This window comes from Leptinotarsa decemlineata, unplaced genomic scaffold (genome assembly GCF_025532065.1).
Source record: "Leptinotarsa decemlineata unplaced genomic scaffold, Ldec_3_MD MMD2_tig00026328_RagTag_RagTag, whole genome shotgun sequence".
Taxonomy (NCBI): domain Eukaryota; kingdom Metazoa; phylum Arthropoda; class Insecta; order Coleoptera; family Chrysomelidae; genus Leptinotarsa; species Leptinotarsa decemlineata.
In genome coordinates this window covers 26,163,241-26,187,405 of record NW_027412688.1, presented here as the reverse complement: position 1 = coordinate 26,187,405, position 24,165 = coordinate 26,163,241, and the positions used below count along the sequence as shown (strand labels likewise).

The 24,165-nt window shown below is 33.0% G+C and overlaps 1 protein-coding gene across 2 annotated transcripts in view; it reads right to left on the bottom strand.

Annotated features, from left to right (window-relative positions):
* LOC111517513 (E3 ubiquitin-protein ligase COP1) overlaps window positions 1-21,989 on the bottom strand; it is a 33,084-nt gene extending 11,095 nt beyond the window's left edge. The window contains exons 1-3 of one of the 2 annotated variants that reach the window (XM_023173693.2): window positions 21,653-21,677; window positions 21,482-21,597; window positions 2,908-13,215 (exon numbers count right to left, since the gene is read on the bottom strand). In XM_023173693.2, the coding sequence (XP_023029461.2) occupies window positions 11,195-13,177 (1,983 nt within the window). In that variant the 5' untranslated portion in view covers window positions 13,178-13,215; window positions 21,482-21,597; window positions 21,653-21,677 and the 3' untranslated portion in view covers window positions 2,908-11,194. Of the gene's footprint in view, window positions 1-2,907; window positions 13,216-21,481; window positions 21,598-21,652 lie in introns of those variants that run through there. The other variant, XM_023173694.2, reaches the window with a different exon arrangement.
* Between the last annotated feature and the right edge of the window lie 2,176 nt (window positions 21,990-24,165).

Below are 24,165 nucleotides of genomic sequence, written 5' to 3'. Positions count from 1 at the left end.
GTTTGATTATTCAGTGTGGTCAATTATTGATCATCCCACGGGAAAAAACGTAACACTATTATTCCACGTTATGCTTTATCAACTCAAAATATATGGTTCTTCAATGATTTGCATCAAAAACAAAAACATAAATACAAAACAGTATTTCAAGAACAGCTTTAAAATAATAATTGGCTCCGGAGCGCCAAATAATTTTTATTGTTGTTTGATAATTTCACATATAAAGTTAAATATTTCTTATTGGAGTAGATGTTACGAGGTACATATTTCTCATGTGAGTTTTAAAGTTGAAAATTTGACCTATTTCAATTCCATTAAATAGTTCTTTATACGGACTGAGGTATCGAAAACGTAACGCAAGGCAAAACTTCTATGGAAATAACTTTTCGCTAAATTCCAAAAACAGGTCAAGATCAAATTTTGAGGGAAACAAAAGTTTTGGCTTTCTACTTCTCCATCTTTATACAAAGAAGGTGGGAAACTTCCAAAGGAAGAAAGCAATTAATTATAAAATAAACTCTATGTTTAGATCATGCATGATCTATAAATCTTTGTAAATAGTTTATTTTGAAAATAGTCGCTTTCTTCCTTTTTTTTAGAAGGAAGTTTTGACTTAAAAATCATTGCAAAAGTTCCAATCATCTGAGTGGCGGGTCATCCCCCCAATGTTTTTTTAATAGGAATGTCCAGTATTGAAAAGGGTTTTCGATTCTCTATGCATTGATTGCTTTCTTGATATATGCACAACATACCGACTTGATTCCATCCAAACTTATCATAATTATTAATGCAATATGCATTACGAGGTCGGGAGTTGGAGTCGCAAATTCTGATGGACTTTTCGTATCGCGTAAAAATTAGAAAACAAAAAGACTGAAATAGTTCCAGCCATTTTTGTCTACAAAGGATGTATATGGGCAAGTAAATTTAGGATGGAGTGAAGGCTGATGGAATAACTGAGGAACTGCTTATTGGAAAAGCCGCTATGAATTTTATGTGGAAACGGGTAAGAATTTATTAGATCGATATGAATTTTAGTTTTTATTGTGTATCGTGCAACCCAGGCAGTGGAATACGGTAAAGCCAAAATAAGTAAATGTTTCATTTAGGTTTTCGTCAACCCGAAAGACATTGGGATTAGAGTTTGAATCGACGAAGTTCGATTTGAAAAAATGAGACCCAAGCCACAGCTTCAATTACCGCTGAAAAAAGTTAGCGGACTGGTAATGTACCATCGATATTATGTTTGTTTTTAGCAGCTAAAGAGTCAACACTAAACTTGAAGCTACAAAAATACCTTTTCAGGTCTCAACAAAACTTCTTTTCAGATTAGTTAGAAATCAAGACTATCGGGAGTAGGACGTTGAGGAACAAGGATTGAGGCGTGTCAAAGGAAGCTGAGAAGACACTCCAAACTGGAAGTATGCGGTTAAGGGAGTGAATCAGACGTTGTGACTCTGTTTTTAGGGTACCGAGGGTAGGTAGAGTTATAGTAATTCTGCTTTCTGTTTCAGTTTTCCTTTTGACACCCCCTGATTAGGAATTGATGGTGAAAAGCCCTCAGAGGGATGGTAGTTTTCCTCCTACTACTTGGGAGCAATATGTCCATTTCTCCCAAGTCTCCTGAAAACACTGCAGCCTCAAGCCCCCCCCCCCCCCCAACCTTTTCATGGCACCCTTTCCAACAATTTTGTTTCCTTGTAGGATAGGTAATAAAGTTGCGAAGGTCCAGGTACCGAGCGCCCAAACTTTGCAGTATTAACATATATAGCTCTGGTATAATTTGAGTTATGAAATCTCGGGCCAGAAGTAAACATTAGACATTAAATCCTCTCTGTATTGACCAATGAATATTACTGGAGTTTTACCACAACACCAAATCGTTATTTTCAACGCCTCGACACGTGTTTCATTCATTAAGTGATCATCTTCAAGAGGAAGATCAGTTTAATCATCCTCTTGAAGATTACTAGAAAGCTATTTTTCGGAAAATGCTCATCAAAAAACAATAAGTCAGGGTACCATTGGATGAAGAATTGAACGCCAATTAGAATGATGTGCCATTTGACCCCCCTTTCCATTTAAAATTCTTAGGGTAACATCTATCCCTCCCAGGGGGTTGACCACGAGGGCCACGAATAGTCCTTGAAAGTGTCCCCCTTGACAATAAAATTGACGATTCCTCATATTGATTACTGGAAGGAAGATATTAAGGGTGGGAAGTTTTCAAATTGACACCCTGTACATGCATTTATATGTGTATGTATGTATATATACATATATACATACATACATACATACATACATACATACATATATTATATATATATATATATATATATATATATATATATATATATATATATATATATATATATATATATATATTGGGTATACTCAATAAAGGATCTATACAGTGTGACAAGATAAGAAGGGCCACTATGAACATCAGAAGAGTCGATCGAATTAGGAAAAAATGGTCCATCTCAGATCTTGTTTCAGATACATCAGTGAAATTGACGCCAAAAAGGTAAATATAAGGGGTTATCCTTTTTTACATTCCATATAAAAAATTGAAATTTGTAGTGGTTTGGATTAAAAATCTGTTAACACCATCTTGTAGAGGTAGAGCATGAAAAGTGGCAATGAGAAAGTGTTTTTTCAATATGTAATTAAGTAAGTCAGAAAAAAATTAAAAGGAAATAAAAATTTCAGTTTTTTCTTAATATCTTCAGAACAATTTTATGAATTTTAAAACTTAATTTAAATAAGCTGTAAAATGGGCAACTTTTTCTTAGTTTACCAGACTTTGTATCTGTCACGTTTTTCATGCCGTCCCTTCTTATCTTTGACAGACACTATATAAAATCAAATAGGATTCGAAATATTTTTGAAAAATACACAAAACATGTTTCAAATTTTTATTGCCGTACAGCTACATCACATCGACGAAAATATATTGTTTCAAATAAGTTGTTCACTTATTTCAACTGGTCATCCCTACTGACACAAAATGCATTAATAGGTACTGTAAATGTGGTTATTGTATATTTATAGTACATTTAAACAGCCAACATTTTTCACTTCATTCATAATTGGAGGTGGTCAAATTCACATTTATTTGAAGTCTAGAAAATAAATATTGGAAAACACTAACAAGCATACGCCTAACATAAATATTAATTCTACACTGCTACATGAGATATCATTAAAAAAATTAACATAAACAAAGAGGAACTGTTTCACTTGACAAATTGAATAAACAGGAGGATGTAGCGAGATCAATGGTCTTATGAAAACTTATTTATAATTCAACTCATTTATTTAGAAGCAGCGTCTACCCTGTAACTCTTTTCTTCAATGTGATATTGAAGATTTTGAGGATTAACACTGGTTTCATATTCTATTTTTCATTCTCTCCAAGAAACTGTCAACAAAAAAGGAACATAATTTGTGAAAGTTTGGTCAATTTTAAACTTTATCAGTTCTGAACGATTTTAAAGTTAAACTAAAGATTATTCTTGTCCGTGACAGAATAGAGAATTGACAATTATGGAGAAGCTCATAAAATTCGTTAATATCCACCGAACATCTTTCACGAAAATATAGAATGTTACGCTGGTATTGCAAAAACGAAGAACTGGTATATTTCAGGCATACGTGTGTAGTTGTTTGGAGTCACGTGTAGTCCTTTTGTTTGGAGCAGTTATCAATCACCATTCACAGAAAGCTTTTGCCGAGAATTATCCAGCGTACCCTTATTGTGTTGATACTATTCACAAGAAGAGCTGTATGATTTCATGAAGCAATCACAAGAGATGATGATCCAGGCTCGGTCTGAAATTCACTGACGAGAGCATATTATTGTCGCATGTCATATGCACTTGGTCTGAATTAGGAACGACCTTCTGATACACTGAAGATGTTCTTCGACAGTTTTCACGATTTCTACTCTACTTTCGGTTACAAACAAAATTTTTTGATTCCCTTGGATTTACTACCTCTACAAGTCACATTGATAAATAGAGTTGGATTGAAGTAGTATCAGAAAGTAAAACGAACCTTTTGAGGTTGTAATATTTGGAAATCCTTAGATGGTTTATGCATATACATGCTGATTCTCCTCATGTTGGAACCCAAGGTCTTTTATACATTTTACGTAAAAAATTCTGGATAATACAAGGAAGAAAATCTGGGAAATCAGTAATTTCCAAACGTACAATATGTCGAAGATATGAAGAAAAGAGATATGAAGCCAAGAGATGTGAATCTGGTCCAGTGGTTTTGCCAAAGGACCCAAGTCAGAGATGCTGCAGTCTGAAATTGGAGGGACACATATGTTTGGGAACTTATACTTAACAAACTACGAAACGGTTCATGTTTGCATCTTTACATGTGCAGTGTACAAGGCTGTGTATGTGAAGTTAGTGTGTTCTCTAACAACAGACAGTATTCTGCAGACTTTTTGTCAACTGACAGCAAGGATAAGAAGACCGCCGCTAATATACAGTGATAGTGACAAAAATTTCACTGACGCTAAGAATGCACTAGAAACATTGGATTGGTAAGAAATAGTAAAAGAACATATAGCTCAACGAATAATCCGGGGGTTAAATACTCCTTCTGCTGCTTGGTGGAAGCGGGTAGTGCCTAGTCAAACACCCACTGAAGAAAGTGTGAAGTTAGATTGTGAAGCCGTTGCAAATTCAATATCACTCACTCACATAATTGAAGTTTCACAAATTTTTTGTATAAAGATGAAGAAGTAGACCGCCAAAAAGCTTTTTCTATAACTGACATCAAAGACGTAAGAGTTCCTGACTTTACAAACCTGAAAAAACGTTAAAGATAAAGAAACAAAGTAAAGGAGGATCTAAGGAAAGGTTTTGTAGCAAGTACTTAGGACAGCTAAGAAAAGATCATCAGCAACATTATTTAACGGTTGAAACAGTACTTTTAGTTAAAACTGATCCTTTAAAACGAAATGAATGACCACTACGAAGGGTAGAGCAATTATTCAACAGAAAAGATGAGTCAAAAACTATCATCGAGTGCAGTAAACAATGATTTTAAGATTTACATCTGTTACCTATTCTATTTTTCATTTTCTCCAAGGAACTGTGTCAACAAAAAAAATTGTGAAAGTTCAACAATTAGTAACTTTAGTTTTGTACGTTTTTGAAGTTGACGATTTTTTCACCCAGTCTGCTGAAACTGAATATTTTTCATAAATTCATTGTTGTCTCAAAAAATATTAAAAAGCTTCTTTTTGTATAAATTATTAGTTCTACATATAAAAGATTATATCTAGAAAATGTGAATTTGGGTGGTTAAGTTTCTAAAATCTATTTTTTCATCGATATAACTCAAATTTGAATATTTTACTCTATACACATAAATATATTAAAAAATAATTTTCTATCAGCTCTTAATATTTCTCCATAATATATCTATATGTATAATTTCAATGGAGATCAATATATGATTTTAGACAAGTTCAAAAATATATATCATTTGAATATCAATTTACTGGTTACACAGTGAGTTTTAATAAGTTCTCTGAAAGTTTACATACAATGTTCAGCATCATCTGAAATGTAAAACAAAATCATAAATTAAAAAATTTATATTAAATAACTTGATTTTACTTATGAATAAACTACTCTCATTTTTGAATACACAGATAAATTTTATTTGAAATAGTCATTAGAAGGTGATACTTGAAATTTTATTTTCAAATATGACAAAAATACTGTTAAATATATTCAAGGAAAGCTGATTAACGGAAAAATAGATTTTAAAGTTATTCAATTTGAGCATAAATTAAATGCTAATTCATAAGACATCTTATATTGACAAATAATTGCAATAACTACATGAAAGTTACTTTTATTTAAACAAAATTTCTTCATTCACATCCCACATTGAATTTCAAACAACTATTTATTTTTTTATTCTTAAAAATGAAAGTAATTTACTATTGACCAGACTTCAAATTTTAGATTTCCTTGTTTGAATACTTTTGTCAATATTTAACGAAGGTTATTGGCATTTCATATGATGAATAATTTTTTATACAGAATAAAATAATGACGAATTGATAATAAAACAATTTTTCATTTGAAGACTGCATTCTTTCTTTTACTTGTATGACAAGCGAAGATTAGTTTTTGGAAAAAGTGATATCAGATAAAAAAATGATATCTGTGTACCTCATTCTGATAGTTCCTGATCTGAGTTTGAATTGAAACAATGAGACAAAATAATTTGATCCAGCTTTTTGAACTAATTCTGATCTTATCAGATTTCTTCGATAAAAAAAAGAAACACATTCACATACACAAAACTTATATGAGAGAGATGTAAAAATTTTAATTGAATATAGAATAAAGAAAATACTTTTGTCTAATTTCTACTAAGTTTATCATTTGTTACAACCGGTTTCGGTTTTCGATTAACTGGTTTAATAAACCGAAACCGGCCACATAACAAATAAAAAACTTTGTAGAAATTAGGCAAAAGTTATTTCCATTATTCTATATTCAATATGAATTTCTACAAAATAAATTGGTCATCAATCTAATAAGGAATATAATTACTTTTACTCTAATTAACTTTGAAATATCCAACTAACATATATTGATATAAAATATATTGATATTCTTCCAACTCCTCTCAATAATATAACTATGTGAATGGAACACTATGAAATTTACGGTAGCAACTATTTGTTAGTGGATAGGAAAAAAAAATGGTGAAAATTTTATTCTCATTCCAGATGTTTCTATCAGTTCAAAAATAATGTTTCAATGAAGTTTCTACAGACAGTACCAAAACACCAAATAAACAGTATGTACGATTTCTTTAAAATTGGATTGAATATTTGGATTCCGAGTATACTGTCGATAAAATTTTTACTATCAACTTCATTTAGAACAAAAAGGAAACATTCAATGGACTAACACATATTTTTATGACAAAGTTTCAAGAACAATCACGAACACTATAATGTCCATGTTGATATATAAATTACAAGTGGCACATATTGCTTTTCTCTACTTTTACAATTGTTGATAATGAGCATTTTTTTAATATACAGCAACATGGGATACATTCAACTTATTACCATGTAAAAACTTTTAATCTATATAACATTCTAGGCACTGTAATGGACAAATAGGTAGAATAGTTTTTCTCTCAATAGAAGTATTTTACGAAGTTAAAAGATATATAATTTGAGAAAAGAAAACTTCATCATTAGGTGTGTCTGAAACATCTAAAATATAGAATCTTATGTGCAGCCTTCTATTGATACAACCGATTTTCCATTTATCAATGCAACGTCTACTCTGCTAGCCGAGACTGTCCGACATTGAATGCCGGATGTCTTCTTGGACGTGAAGATGGTCCAAAGAGTATACAGGAAACAAACACACACAAGACAGGTACCTGTAAAAAAACTCTAACCATCAGCCACAACAAATGATAGGGGTAATTAAAAATTTGGTTGATAGAGTCTTCCAGAGGAATTCAATCACCCGAAAAAATGCATTCCAAGGGAATGGGTACAGAGAAGAATTCGAGCCAGCCATACGACCCAGTAGAGAAAACACCAAAGTAATCCCAGATAGGTTAATCAAGGAAAAAATTCCTTTCCTATGTTGAAAATTTAACAGAACGGATTGAGAGAATCTTCGAGAAACACGACGTGAAACCAATATTCGTGGCAACAGAGAAAGTCTGGTCATCTAAGGACCCCAGAGAACCTCAAAGGCTAAAAAAAACAATACATAGAAATGAACCGCCAGCAAACTAGTCCACGTGGACGGTAGACTTGGCGGTTGGTATTGGATTGGGTGAAAAGTTAAAATTAAATTTGTAGGCATGTTACGGTGACTAATAGAAATCGGGAATGCGGAGATGGTTATCGCCGTCGTGTTCAGTTCAGGAACTTATCGCGATTTGAGTGTTAAAATTCGAAATTGGTGCAGTTATAATTACTTAAAATTTTTGTTATCTGTTCAAAATGTGGCGTTCTTGGACAAGTACTAATAGTAATGACGAGTGTGATAAAGCAGACTTTTTTGGGAGAAAAACTATATTAGTTTTTCAAAAATCTACAAATTAGTCCAGTACGGCATCATTTCTAAAATACAGTTAAGCTAAAATTGTGCGCTTTTTGGATAAACTATACCGAATGGCACATTGGGAACTTCAGGTAACAAACTAATACAAAAACTCTAATTCAGAGATACAAAGCTTAATATGACATTTTATTCTGGAGCAACATTTCTTTTGATTTCAAAATGATGGTAAACGGCAGTAAAAAATTACTGAATATTTTTTCAATTCATTTTGTAACAGAAAACAACTTGAATACTCTGGCTTATTAGCATCAGATCTTAAGCTGATTCACAAAATAATCAATGGTAGCATCAATACCCCGGTACTTGTTGAACTCATAATTTTAATTGTGAATCCAAAGAGAACAAGAAATACAGAAATGTTCAAAGTACCCTTTCATCATACTATGGCTAGAATGAGTCTATAGGTAGAAGTTTGAGACTTGCTAACACTTACAATGGTGATTAAGAACTTTTCAATTCTTCTTTGGATTCATTTAATAATGACGTAAAAAGATTGTGATTGATTAGTTTATTTGTGCCTTTCTTATTTTTTTATATTTTTTTCTTACATCCAGCTGACAGTTATAGTACATAAGTGTGAATTTGTTAGTTATTTTGTAAAAATAGGCAATACCGTAAATAAATGAATAAAATATGATATATGTACCTAATTGTGAATTTTGTGAAACAAAGAAAATACTTTTTATTTCAAATAAATAGGAACGACAGGACACTATAAAACAATAATATTGAAAATTGTTTTCAAGGATTTATAATGTAGATATATCAACATTTTAAAAAATGGATATTTGGAAACTTAAGTCTACAACGGATACAATAAAACGGATATCCATTTGAAAATGTCCTTATAGGATGAACATGCAGTAACGTTAGTTACAAATACGAGTGTTATGAAAATATAGAAAGTTTTATTTCTCATTTTTCACAGTGAAGGAATATCTTACATAAAACTACATGATGGAATGTGAGCTAGGATTACAAATAAAATCTCGAATTAGTGGGTGTCAGACACAAGGGTTATTTTGTTTGTGTCAGATCAGGTAAAGACCAGTCAAGTCAGGTCAGCTCGGGTCAGGTTTAGCAATTTCATTGAATTATATCAAATCTATGAGGTGTTAAAATTATTTTTATAAATTTGTTAAATAAACTGAAATATTATCTATTTTGTTTTTTAATATTTGGGATGAGAACAAATTTCAATAAATGAAAACTAAAGTGACTTTTTAAACAAATAAGGTTTCAAGTGAATTAGCACAGTTTCTATCAAAAGGGATCCATTTACATACAATATTGTTTTAGGTAAGTGGCATTTGAATCATAGTCAACATTTTGTGAAGAAAAAAAAATTAATTCTGCTGAAGCATATTTTTTGTTCATACTCAAAATGACAGATGAACAACCCTACTACTTACTTTTAAATATATGTGTGTCAAAATGTCCTTATAATTTTTACAATAATTTTCGTTCTTTCCAAACACACGGTCTTCTGTAAAAATCAAATTTACTCAAAAACTGTGAGGAATCAGAACCTATGTTATTTGGACTTTTCGATTGGAAGCACATTCTTTTATCATCCTTTTGAATGGTGCTTTCTTTAGGCAAAATTCAAAATTTACCCAGCCTAGTTACCATCGTTAATGAAAAGCCTATCTTTGTCAGTCACTGTACGACTTATACATAACCTCTGAACTAAAGTAAGAAACAAAAGTTACACAATGTGTATTTTGTTGTCACTACTCCTATTCTAGATTGAGTTAATTGGCTTTTTTTTGTTTTTGTTCTTTTGTATTTGTTGTTGACTATTCCTATATATATATATATATATATATATATATATATATATATATATATATATATATATATATATATATATATATATATATATATATATATATATATATATATATATATATATATATATATATCTTACATCTTTGGGGAAATAAGTGGATAATAGATGTTAGGTGCGTCTTGTTGGCACTTATCCTTTAAAAGTTATCCGCCCTATCTTTTTAATGTTATCTGATACAGCAGCGATAGCGAGTAACTTTTCACGTTAATGACAATGTAGAATATAATTAGGTTTATGGATGGATCTCTATAGTTAAATATGCCACGCAGGACATGAGTGTCTTATTGAGAGTCTTATAAGACATTCTTGTTTGGTGTTTGGTATCATCAGTGGTTGACATCAAAAACTGCTTTTAAAGTGGATGTTTTTCTGAGTACAGTTAGTGGCTAAATAATAATTACTAAAAGGAACATATAACTATTATATATCTCAGAATTAGATCTGCTTTATGTCAACCACTGATGATACCAAATGCCAATTGAGAACGCCTATTGTTGTACATAACTGACAGGACACAAGTCTTTTAGTTAATTTGAAATTGTGATGACGAAGAATTTCTATTGTGCTTATTTGACTATTTATAGGATTTTGGCAGTGTTTTCATTATTGGGGAGTTTTTTGTGATCCACATTTTTCAATGATTACTGCTCAAGGATCTTAAGGTTTCTCAATACATATGTATGTTGTACAGAATGTGTCCGCTGAACAACTTTAACACTGTAATCCTTATACACACATAAAGAGAGAAAAAGAGTAGTTAACTGAATCTATTGACAAAAGTTCTTCTTCACAAGGGGATATTACAAGTTTTCTAGTATCCTTGTTATTATAATGAATAAGTTCATCGAAAACATCGATGTTACAACTTTATAATTTTAATTTGTGTATATTCTGGCAAATATATAAGTAAGAAAACTCCTAGACTGGTGCCTGTATTGCAGATTTACTCGTGAATCTGATATATTTGAAGCCGTTTACAATCATAAGAATCAAACTTCCTTCAACATAACAACTTTTCAGTAACTATTTCCGAAATAAGTTGAACGAACAGAATTGATACTAAAACTGAAAAAAATGTTTGTCTTCATCAAATTAACGGAAGTGATTGTCGTTATAAATAAATCATAATTACAATATACACACAGTCAACAATAAAATATAACAAAAATAAATACATTCACCATCGATGGAATAACTAAACAAGTTCTAAAATGTTTATCATACCCCTACTGTTTGCCGCCACAACTACATTAGAGCTCTGCTTCCAACAAACAGCAGATACGAATTCACTGGAATCATCCTCACGTCTTTCTACTTCAAGGACGCCTTCAATAGCCTCAAATTTATAAGTGAACAATTTTTTACTAAGCCCCTTATAATATACATACAAAGCGTTATTTTCAGAACCGCAAGCTACATAATCCCCATCTGTAGCCAGGCCAACAAAATTTTTCTCATTAGTATGTCCTACGAAAGATCTGAGACAGTGTGGGGTATTGATGCTCCACATTTTAAGTTGAGAATCCGTCGATGCCGAAACTATTTCTTCACTGTTCAAAAATTTTACGTAGCTCACAGCTTTCTTATGGCCCTTGAATAAGCTCACAGCCTCTTTCATGTTTCTTAAATCATAATAGTGAACACAGTGATCGGCACTGCCGAAAGCTAGATGCCAGGAGCTGCGTGGATTGAATTTTACGCAACAAACATTAGCTTTAGCTTCCAGAGTGGCCACGGAATGCTCCTCATTGAGAGAGTACAGTTTCACTCTCGCATCGTCGGAGCCAGAAGCGATCAAGCGAGTGTCGACGCAGTTGAAATCCACGCTCCAGCAACGTTTTTCGTGTTCCTGATAGGTCTTAGTCCGTTGTCCCGTCGAGGCATCCCATATCGTGACGGTCCCTTCGTAATCACTGGAAGCCAGTGTGCTTTTAAGATAATTGTGCCAGCTTATGCAAGAAATTTTCGACCTCGAAATCATTTCTATGCAAGGGTAATGGATGCCAACGATATCTTTAACGACCCCTCCGTAATCAAACACTTTTATCCGCTTGGTGACACCTGCAATCGCGAAATACTCATTGTCTTTGTCGAATTCTATGCTCGACACTATCGTAGAGTTATTGAACAGATCACTGGAGTAGTTTAAAGTTGAAAGAACACGTAGGGAGTTGTACGTCGAAAACTTGATTAGACTTTCTCGAAATTGGTCCAGCCCTGGGTTCAGTTCCAGGGCAGGTTTGGCAGTTTTATCCAGACTTTCTTTTCCGAAAAACACGTCTTTCGAACGATACGACAAATAAGATTCTACAAAATCATCGAAGTAGTCATGCATCCTTCTGCGCCGCAACGTGAAACCAGCGTTCGGGATAAAAGGGATTTCTTCTTCTTTGTAGCCAATAGACGACCCCATTTTATCTATGATCTCGATCATCTCCTTCTTCATGGCGTTGACGGTTAAAGCGTCAGTTTCGGAAGCTCCCGCGGCTGTTCGTTCGACATCCTCCAGGGTGGGACACTTGCTGTGCACTTCTTTCAACTTGTTGCCAACTTCACATAAGTCACTTTCAATCACGGTGATCTCTTTGGCGATTTGCGCTTGTTTTTCCCGCTTCTGCTTCAAGAGATGTCGGAGGAACTCGAGGAGTAACCGATTCTGTGCGGCGCAAGATTCTGCCTCCAAGAGATGCTTGCGCTGCGTCAAAACTTCGAGCATAACGTTAACGTCCGGTAAAGTCAAATTTTGCGACTCGCTAGCCACGAAATCTCTCAAACCATCCGCGGAAGAGGAAAATTCTCCCGAACTGTCCCTAGTCAGACCGAGGGCTTCGTACCCGTTGATCCGAAGTTTGTGTTTCTTTATCAGATCATTTAGCAAAAAATTTGGAAATATTTCCTCCACACTTACGAAAGCGTTACATTTGGGACACCGCTTTTGAGTTTCGATTGATTTAGTTATGCAAGAATAGCAGTAGGTATGGCCGCACTTAGTGATATGCGCTTCCTCGATCAATTTGAAACATACAGGGCAGAGAAAGTCGGTATTTTTTTCATCGAGGGTGCAGCTGGTCGTAGGTCGTGGTCTTTTTGGAGTGCGTATCGACGAACGATTGGGTGGTACGTTTGAACCGCTGTGAGAAGAAGCCGAGCTACTCCTACCATCACGACTTGAAGCCATGCTGCTGGTGACGCGGTTATTAGAATAACCCGACCGACCTGAAACAATCAGATATTTTATTACACGGGTGTATGATTTCGAATTAGGTATTATAATATCATCAAGACCACACCTACGTCCTCTGATCAAAGTATTTATAATTGAAATTACTCTTCTCAACATCGAGGTAAGCAAATCGAAGAGTTTCATTAACATAATATACGAGAAATATGATTTTGAATATAATCTGTTCATGCATAGGTTATACAAAATGAAACTTCCTTGACATATGAATCAAAAACGGGATAATTTATACCCGAATTGAAAGAATTGTGACACACTGCAGGTGCAATTGGCATAAGTTAAGTCTAAAGCCACGAGGAAGCTGACAAAAATAGATTTAATCGGTTTATAATTCGAACTAATTAAAACCATCCAGTAAGAGGAATACGTAAAATTCAATCAACCTCTATAGCCAAATATTAATTAGCAAACTGGCAGCGGTATTAGGAAAAATAATTGAACGTGATCATGAAGCCAGAGATTTCTTACAGGGCGGCGATTATCGAACGAATTTCCGCGGGAAAAGTCCACGAGTATCTCTAAAATTTTGATATCGAAGTATTATACGAGAGAAGTTAGAATTATTTTTAGCGTTTCATTGATTCCTTTTTTTTTGTTATATTTTGTTCTATCAGCTCCTGAACTGTCAGCATTAATTTGATTTCTTTCTTAAACAATCTTAAAATATTTTGACCCTGGTAAATCTATTTTCACAAAATTGTTTTTCTCTCTCAAATAACTATATAACGGAAAGAGGAAAAAAGAGAATGATTATGTATGGGTGGGTATATCCAGTAAGCCAAAGAATGGATTAGAGTTTGTTTCAGATGTTTAGCTGTTTGAATCTACAGCTCTCTTCTGTTTTAAAATTGACACCCGGTCAAGCAAGCAGTGCTTCTTACATCATTTCTTATTAGTCAGCCCTTCGTGATATTATCCAGGGGAGTCGTTGTTTTCTGATAGGCGTCAGTCCATTTAACCTACTGTGTAGGTATATTCGAGACTGGCTTGAACATTTAAAGTTCATTAAAGTATTCCATAAACCCTACTTTCAGCTTAAAATAGGGTTCTTAAAATACCCTGCCAATAGGCTTTCAACATCATCGGCAGGATGTCTTTAGGAACCTTATTTGAATGTGCAATAAGATTAATGTCAATGACGTAAGAAGAACTGTCTGCTCGATAGGTCGGCAACTCGAATGCAGTTTATAAACAATATAATGGTTCAGGCATTGTTTAGTGAAGCCACTCAAGTAAAGATATACCCACCGGTATGTTAGGTAACACAATAAGAAATTAAATAGTAGAGGCGATTATAAGATCGACAGAAGAATCAATCCTTGAATATCAAAGATAAACGAGGCTCTAAGAAGCGCCGAGTTGCAAAGCTAAGCTTCAGCGGCCGAAAGAGATTCACTGTCTTTTTTCACTGCAAGGCAACTGGTTGAAACCAGGGTTCTGGTTTCAACAAGAAATGAAGTATTTTGTTTCATTGGTGTTTTGTAGCTAAGTGGATACACCTTTGAATAATGTATTGGCAGAACTCCGAAAACACAAATAATAAATTAGTCTATTTCTAAGGAGCGTTTCCAATATATTATGAGCAATATTTATGAGGACTGGTTATATAGATAAACAAATACTGGGTTAACATATCAATGAAGAATACAAGAATTATGAGTGATTCATGGACCAATGTTTCACATTCACTTTATCTTTTATTTCAAGAGAGTTATCACAAGTTGTCACGAAAATATGTTTGATACTCTTGGAGATTAATATCCTTTGTATGCGACTGTGAAAAATTGGACTGCAAGCTTAAAAAAATTAATTTTTCATTGAAGAAACTGTTCAAATAAAAAGCCCTGTTGTCCATTTTGTAAAACGTCTCTATTTTTCTAAGAAGCAAGAACAAGTACATCATACATTGACATAAGACAAATGACAGTCTTCTTCTCTATATAATATTTCAACACCTTCCCCTTCAAGATGAACTATCCGATTCATTGGAAGTGTAAATGTCGTAACGACGCGGTGGTCTAACTAAGCGACCATAACGGGAGCGAGTTCTAATACTTCTAGTCTGATGATCATTGGGAGTACAGTCTTGGTTAAACGCACTCACTGCACTACGCGCACTATGACTACTTAACTTAGATAGCGAGTCACTATTATTACAACTATCACGTTTAGAAAGAGTTGCTTTTGGGCTAAATGAACTACTGTTTAGAGAGCTATAAATAGAATCATTTTGAGGGTCCTCAAAGTTCTGATTATTTTGATTAGTATAATGAGTATCTGGAAATAATTCTGGTTCACAAATGAATTTGTAATCAGGATTTGTTTTTGATAATTTCATTTGAGAGGTGTTCCGACGAACGATTTTATTATTGCTCTCTTTCTTCACCCAGTATGATCTTGGTTCGGATGCTTTCTCTATTACAACAGCTTTTGACCAATTACTATCATTATTACACTTTATTACTACTTTATCCCCCTTTTTGAACATTTGAGGGTTTCTACGAACTAATCTGTCATAGTTAGTTTTTACAATTTCCTTTTGTGAGACTAGTTTCTGGTAAATATGTGTTTGAATTTTTGGTTGTAGGGTTTTCATAGTCACTGGTATTTGATTTTTTAAATTTCTGCTCTGCAAAATCTGAGCAGGAGAAGCATTAAGATTAATAATGGGAGAATTATTGTATTCTAGTACACATTCTCTGAAATCTGTTTTATCATCATTACATTTTCTCAAAATTTGTTTGCTAATACTAACTGCTTTTTCTGCCATGCCATTGCTTTGGTGGTAGTGAGGAGAGCATGTCTTTATTGTTATATCTTTTTCTTTATAATATTTAAGACAACGATTTGATATAAAAGGTAAATTATCTGCAATAATGAAGGATGGATACCCAAAACGAGTAAAAGTGTCTTGAAAAGCATTTAGAACAGATTCAGAGGTTTTACCTTTCAACAAAATTAATTCTAACCAATGTGAGAAATAGTCTATAATAACCAAGTAACTATGATTACCAAATTCCAAAATATCTGTACCAACTTTATTAAATCTAAGTTTCGGTGTATCGTGAGGTAACATTGGTTCTTTGAAGTTCCCAGGCATATATTTTTCGCAAATTCGACATCCTTTAATAAAAGTGGTTACGTCTGTAGACAAGTTTGGCCAATAAAATAATTTTCTAGCTCTATTTATGGTTTTGCTGATTCCTATATGACCTTTATGTAGTAATTTCATCATTTCTAATCTAAGAGAGTGGGGAACAATTATTTTATCTTCTATGAGGATAATTCCTGCCTCAACATAGATTGACTCTTTCAATGGGAAGAATGGTTTACAGTTTGGGGGTATTGAATTAGGTTTTGGCCACCCGTTGTAATAATAATCATAAATTTTTGATAATGTTTGGTCCCTTGATGTTTCAATTCTAAACTGATCTTTTTTTAATTCACTCATAGGTAAGTGTTTAGTCACAGAATGCACCATTTCCAGCATATCAGGATCTGGTTTGTTGTCACCCTTAATACTCGATCGAGACAGCATGTCTGCGAATTGAACATTCTTGCCTGGGACATAGTAAACATTAATTGAATATTTCAGAAGTTTTAATCTTAACCTCTGTAATCGAACTGATCCTATACTATGGATGGGTTTTTTCATAATAGAAACTATAGGTTTATGGTCAGATAACAAGCAAGAAGAGAAATGCAATAAACCAAATAAATCTGAGAGGAGCAAAGAGACTTTCAAATGTAGGAGGTGCCAGAAGATACATGGGCCCCGGGAGTGCCCTGCCTATGGAAAGAAATGCAGAAAATGTGGTAACGAGAACCATTTTGCTGTTGCTTGCAAGGTCAAGAATATCAGAAATGTCGAGCAAGGAAACGACAATTCCAGCGAAGAGGAAGTATTTGTTGGAAATGTATGTTCAAAGAAAACGGAAGGCACTAACATGGTAAGTGCCTGGGAAGAAGTCCTTATTATAGAGAACAAGAAATTTAAGGTTAGATTAGACACAGGTGCAGATGTAAGTGTTATGCCTTTAAGTATTTTTAAACATGTAAACAAACAATTAAAAGTTCGCTCTACAGATTATGTATTGAAAGGGTTTGAAGGCTCAGAAGCCAAAACTATTGGTATAAGTAATTTGCATTGTAAATATAAAGGAAAAGATACATATGAAGATTTTGTAATCGTTGATGGAGCAAACCTGGTTCTCTTAAGTGGTCAGGCATGTATCAATCTAAATCTGATTAAAAGAATAAATAATATAAATGTACATAACATAGAGAGTTCAGTTGATAAAGAAAAAATTTTACAGGCCAACTCAGAAATATTTAATGGGTTTGGTAGGTTTCCAGGAAAACATAACATTACAGTAAAAGAACAAGTACATCATACATTGACATAAGACAAATGACAGTCTTCTTCTCTATATAATATTTCAACAGAAACAATACCAATAATGGACCCAGAAGGGCCTATGAAATATACAAAGACAATATATCATCTCATGAAGGTACTCCACTTCAGAAACTTGAAACAAAAACACATCATTGACATAAATTCAATACTAAAGTGGACGAACTAACAAGTGAATGGAATTAAAAATCAACGCTGAAAAATACTTTATTTCTCTAAAGTCCTTTTCAAATAATCTCATGATAAAATTTAAATGTGCGATATCGCCACCAAACCTCTACGATTAGTTACATCTACTCCTACGAATCCAAATATTGACTATATCGTGCAACAGAGTTGCCATCTGGCGATAAATTCATACAACGAACAGAGGAGATAGAAATACTTATGCCAGGAAAGAGTTGCAAAATAGAGCAGGTCACCAAAGAGAAAACAGAAGAGCTCCGCATTGTTATGGTTTCGAGTAAAACTTTGGAATTTCTCTTTTGTTTTTCATTTTAATTTCAAAGTGGTGGTGAATGTTAGATTTAGAATAAATGTTTTTATTATTCCCTCCATATTTAGGTTTCATATTTAGTTTATGTGATGTTTGACAATAATTTTAGAGTTGAATCAAGTTTGTTAGTAAGAGTTGTCAAATAAAAAGAATTTGAAACGTCAGTAAGACTTTATTTGATGATAAAATTATATCCATGCCATATTTAAAAACGTCAGTTTTATCAAGGTAAGTTGTTTCCCGTGAAAATCAGGAAAATTATTCTGAACACCACTAGCTCCATTGCCTGCGAATAGTGTGAAAGATGTAGCTGTCTTAGAAATAATTAATTTGGGAGGTCCACTTTTTGTAAGAAATAATGAAAAGGTATGAGTCATTATTTTCTTATGTACTATTCATAGAGCTGTACACTTAGAACTCGCTTCAAGCTCATCAACAGAGAGGCTTCAGAAAATTTATCAGCAGAAGAGGCAGACCTGTCACTGTAGTGTACAGTGACAGTGGTAAGAGTTTTGTTGGGGCAAATAACACATTTGACAAAATTGATTGGAACAAAGTACACCAATATGGTGTGGAAAAACGAATCTTATGGAAATTCAACCCCCCTTCTGGGCTGTTTGTGGGAAGGCAGATATGCTTGCTGAACGAACTTCAAGAATTATCTACTTCCTTATGTGAATGAAAGGCTGATATGAATGTATGTCCATTGAAGATTTTATTCCTTTATCCGTTACAATGTCACTGCAGGACATTAAAGAAATTGGTGTTCTAGATATCAATTTGATAGATGTGAAGTGTTCAAACAGACAAACCAAGTAGTCAGTTGCAAATGTACGCTACTAGAATATTACTGGAGTTTTTTCCCTACACCAAACCGTTATTTCAACACCTCGACACGTGGAAGATTAGTTTGATATTCCTCTTGAAGATGATCACTCGGTGATCGAAACACGTGTCAAGGTGTTAAAATAACGGTTTGGTTTTAGGAAAAAAATCCAGTAATGTTCATTACTACACCAAAGGTTCCAAACAGTGCATCACAAGTACCCCTTCTAGATTTGATTTTAGGGAGACAAAATTTTGAGGAAAATATTATAACCTTTTCGAGAAAATTAGCCTCAGGATATTATGCTTATGTATGTTTTCGAAAGAACTTCAGTTCTAGTCTGCCAAATGTGCATACTATGCATTCTTGGATGTGTGCACAAACCAACTGTAAAGGATATTCAACAAACACAAAACATCACAGGCTGATCAGCTCAGAATCCTGAAACTAAATTCGACACAGAAAAAATGTTGTGATTCACAACGGCTGAAAGTTAAGACATGTTCAGGAAAAAACTCACATATCAAATTGTTGACAAAGTTTGTTATACTCTGGATGTTCTACAATGGATGACCATATTTCGTTAACAAGGGACTGAATCATAATAATCCTATTCTCTTCAATTCTCCAAATAATAGAGTTTAAGTTTACTTTAAAATTTTATTTATACTAATATGTATATTTTTTACTTATATTATTTACAATATGTGGTTATGTTTGGTATCATCATGTATATTTTTTTATTTTACTCAACTCATAGCATATAGTGTAGTTAAAAAAAGTGTTTTTTCTATAAGATTTCTTTTTTCTTGAAACAATTAATATATTAGTAGCTAGATAAAATCCAAAAGAAGGTCTGTTTCTGTGTTCACTCCCATAAATATCGAAGCACTTCATTGTAAGATTTTATATTACTTTCTTGGGCTATAAAGAATATTTGAGACACTAATTATTTTATGTGTACATCATATAATTCACGTTGACTTGGACATGAAAAAATTTCTGCAAAATTATTCTCCAAATGTATGAATGTTAACCAGAAGCATGCATGGGTAGAAGCGGAAACAAAGCAGCAATAGATTGAATGGAAACACACTGATTCTTCAAGGCCTTAAAAATGTCTGTGTTCAAAATTCTGCTGGGAAAATTTTTTGTGATTGGCAAGCAGTAACCGTGACCACTTTATGAGAAAAAATTATGGAGAGAAAACGCTTAAAGTTGTCCAAAGGTGTTTTTATTTTGCAGGACAATGTCCCTGCACTCAAACTCACACAACAAAGTTCATATCTGGTGTAGGGAGAACAGCCCTCAATTTAATTGAAGAGAATTGAAGTACCAAACTATTCGTCTGCCATTGCAGCAGACATCAAAGTGGTATGTGAATTGACTGGGAGGAGAAAGGTTATATCAGCTCCTACAACATTTGTTCGCGCACCACCGTACTATTCCTAATCTTTACCGAGTTATACCTATTTAGAATTGTTATGGTGGCCATTTTGTTTTCCGCCATTTTCAATTGTTTTTTCCTGAACCCATTCATTTAATATCCATATCATGGGAGGATATAAAAAACATCCACCATCTTTGGTAGTCCATCATATTGGATTTAAAGTGAAATTATTTTCTGCATTCTTTTCTGAAAACCTTGTCATTTGAAACTCACAACATGGATAGCTTTAAAAACTAGCACGCCATTTTGGATTTGAAATGACATCATGTTGTTCATATTTTTTTTAATGAACCCTATCCTACGATGGGGTTCATTGATAATCCACCCCTATGAGTGGATTTAAAAAACTAGTCCACCATCTAGGACGGTCCGCCATATTAGATGTGATTGTTCCTATTCTTTTCAGCAAAGGCTTTCACTTGATACCCATACCATGGATGTGTTTGGTTATAAAAATTTGGAGCCGAGCGAGTAGATGCTTGTTAATAGTGTAATTCAAGATTCAAAAAAAATTAGAATTTTGGAGATACTGCAAATTTTGTGAAATTTTTCATAGTTCTAGAATGAATACACCAATGTCTTAATAACCGTTCATTTGAGTCTAGGTCAGTAATACAAACTACACTTATGTTACTTATATGACAAATTTGATGATACTATCGAATATGTGACGGGCTATGGTTCAATGTTTGTACTTAGTTAATCAATCGTAGAGTTTTTAAGGAAATGAATGTGTGAATCAAAGTGCATTTGCAAATTGAAAAATGTTGGAACTTGTTTGATCTAAAAAGTAATATTTTGATAGGTAAAATTGGAACCTCTTGACATGAATTAAATCTAATGAAAATACTTCAGAACTAAGAGATGGTGTTTTAATTCTGATATAGAAATTAGACTGTTATGGTTGTTTGTACATACTGACTAAGGCTGGAATAATGTACTGTCTCAAGTTGTAGTCTTAAAAAATCATAAGCAGCAGATTCAGAGGGAATTACGAATATTTCAAATATTGATATATTGTTCTGTAAAAGAAAAATAAAACCAGTACTCACAGTTTGATTTGATCTAGAAGTTTTCCATTTGATATTTTATTGTATATCTCAGATGTAGGAGTAAGCTCTATCCCCTTATCATCATTGCTCGTGTGTACTCCCAACACTAAACCTTTCTGTTGAGAAACTAGTTTAGAAAAAAATAAATCATATTACACATCTGAATATTACCTTCGCAGATTCACTTGTAGAGAATTGTCTAAAATGTTTTAATGTTAAACATAACCTAAGATATTTAGTGCAATTTAAAGAGAATGCCATTTTTCAAACGATAAACGCAAACTATTCGGTACAAAAAAATGGTTCAAAAACAATTTCTCTAAAAGGTGCCACAATTCAATACAGAATTTAAAATTGACAAGTTCATTAATCCTGCAGAGTGCAGATAGACTATAGACAGTAAACACTGTGTAACACTGTAGTAGTAGTAGTGAGCAGAGCACCGTAGATTACATATAAGTTACCATTTACGTTCTTTAAATACATGTGAGATTGATATTATCCTGATACTAGTCAATTTTTTACGAGATCCCGTTATCAATTACACAGCGGTTATTATCCCACCCAAAAATAATAGAAAGTTATGTAGTGATTGTTGATGATCCCTTACTACAAAAGTGAACCGGCTAGCCGTTCAGATTTTATATTGATGACAAAGATTAGTTGAGTTGCATATTTGAAGTTTGTCATGTATTCGTTACATATTTAACAGAATTAATGTGGTTGGTTTGTTTGGTGTAGCTATACCAACAGCTGAGGTTAAATTTTCTCCTCAATTATTCGAGTTCAACCTGTTCATTCTTTTTTTTTTATGATTGAAAAGTGGAAACCTCGGAAGTTTCATTTGCTTTTCAATATCAAGATGTTATTTCACTAATTTATAACCGCCACTAACCATGCTTACAAATGCGGGAACCTAATAATGACGTCACTAATAAAGTCATTATCATACTTCCCTATTACCATTTTGTCTGACCATATTTACTTAAAAATGGTTGTACATGTTTCAGGGTTTTCATGATTGGCAACACCGATATTAGACCATGTAATAGGAGAATGCCATACGGAATGTGGCAATCTCACATTGAAGTGTGTATTTTGAATATACTCCTAAACAAGAGAGTGTAAATGGAATTGAAGACGGTGAAATTAGGCTAGTTTGGCTTAAATTGCTGAAAATGCTGCCTAACAATATGTCGAGTTGACATCGTAATAATTTCTTGATGGCAATTAAATTATATATCTGATAAGTTTCAAATAATTTGAATTTGCCGCTGAAAATGACACTGAAGACCTCGAAAACACAGAATAAAGGTCACAGAAACTTAACCCATAACAACAAATTGCCGCCAGATGAGTGTCTCTTCTGTATGGTATTCTGTGGCGGGATGCAATGAATAGGGAATGTTCCTCCTGTTCATGAAAGAGCTCTAAAACAACGCATTTTAACCTTATCATTTCAACCTTTTTCTTTAAAAAATATTTAAATACTTAAAAAAGAGGAATGAAATAATGCATTCAACATTTGAAGGGATTCGTTTCTATTTCACCATTTGGAATCATCGGTTATAGCTAATAAAGGACAATGAATCTGTTACCTGTATGAGACAAACAAAGATGACATATTTCAAAGGCGTGCTGTTCTGTTTACTTAGATTCCGAGTTCCGAAACATTCTGTGACATATGACATTTTGTGTACCTAACCTATCTTCCTAGATATAAATAAATAACAAAACAACTGTTGTTTATATGGCTTGTGGAGGTGGTATTGCACTATAATATATATTTTGCCTTAATTGTTGATTTCTAAAGATAATTTTCCTTTTTTAAAGTAGAATATCGAGGTACGTATAAATTATTTCAACTTGATATACGCAGTGTTGCGAATATGTGAATTAGAAACAAATCCCTTTAAAAATTAAAACCCAACATTTGAAACATCAATTTGAATACTTTTCGAAGTGAATTTGAAGAACTCATGAATCAAACTCAACTTTATTTTGTTCAAATTTGCATTTGCTGCAATAACCCAAATTGAGGAACATTCCTCATTATGAGTACTTGCTTGTACTGGACATTTCGTTCTTATATATTTATGAGTGACACATGACGCATGTAGTTGTTAAAGCTATGTTTTGGTGGTTTGAGGTTTACTTTGTACGACTTTTCAAATGAGCTGTCACTAGATACCACTCTCCATTAAGTTTTTAAAGGAAGTAGCTCCTACTAAAAATTGTTCAACTCAAATTTTTTGCGTAATTATATGCGATTTTCTATTGAATTTTCAGGATTCGAAATATTCGAAGTGGAAAGTTTTTAGATAAATATCCTGTGTAGAACATACATGTTATTTTGATTTTATTAACATAACACTTACTTTTATCAATTATATCAAAATGAAAAACCTGATTATTATTTCAGTTAGTTTGAGAAATATATTCTATTTCTTCTATTTTTCTTGTGATAATCAACAAGTGAGTTTCAATTATTTTTATATATCATTAAATTTTATACAGAGTATATATTTTATTTCAATATATTGTAAACTGAACATCTGATGTTTTTAACACAATTACTATTTTTTTATTCATTTATAAGTTATAATTTTCGAATTGTTTTATGACAAAATTTTTTCTTTAGTCATTTTATGTTATCTGATATATCATAAAATATATAAAGTAAA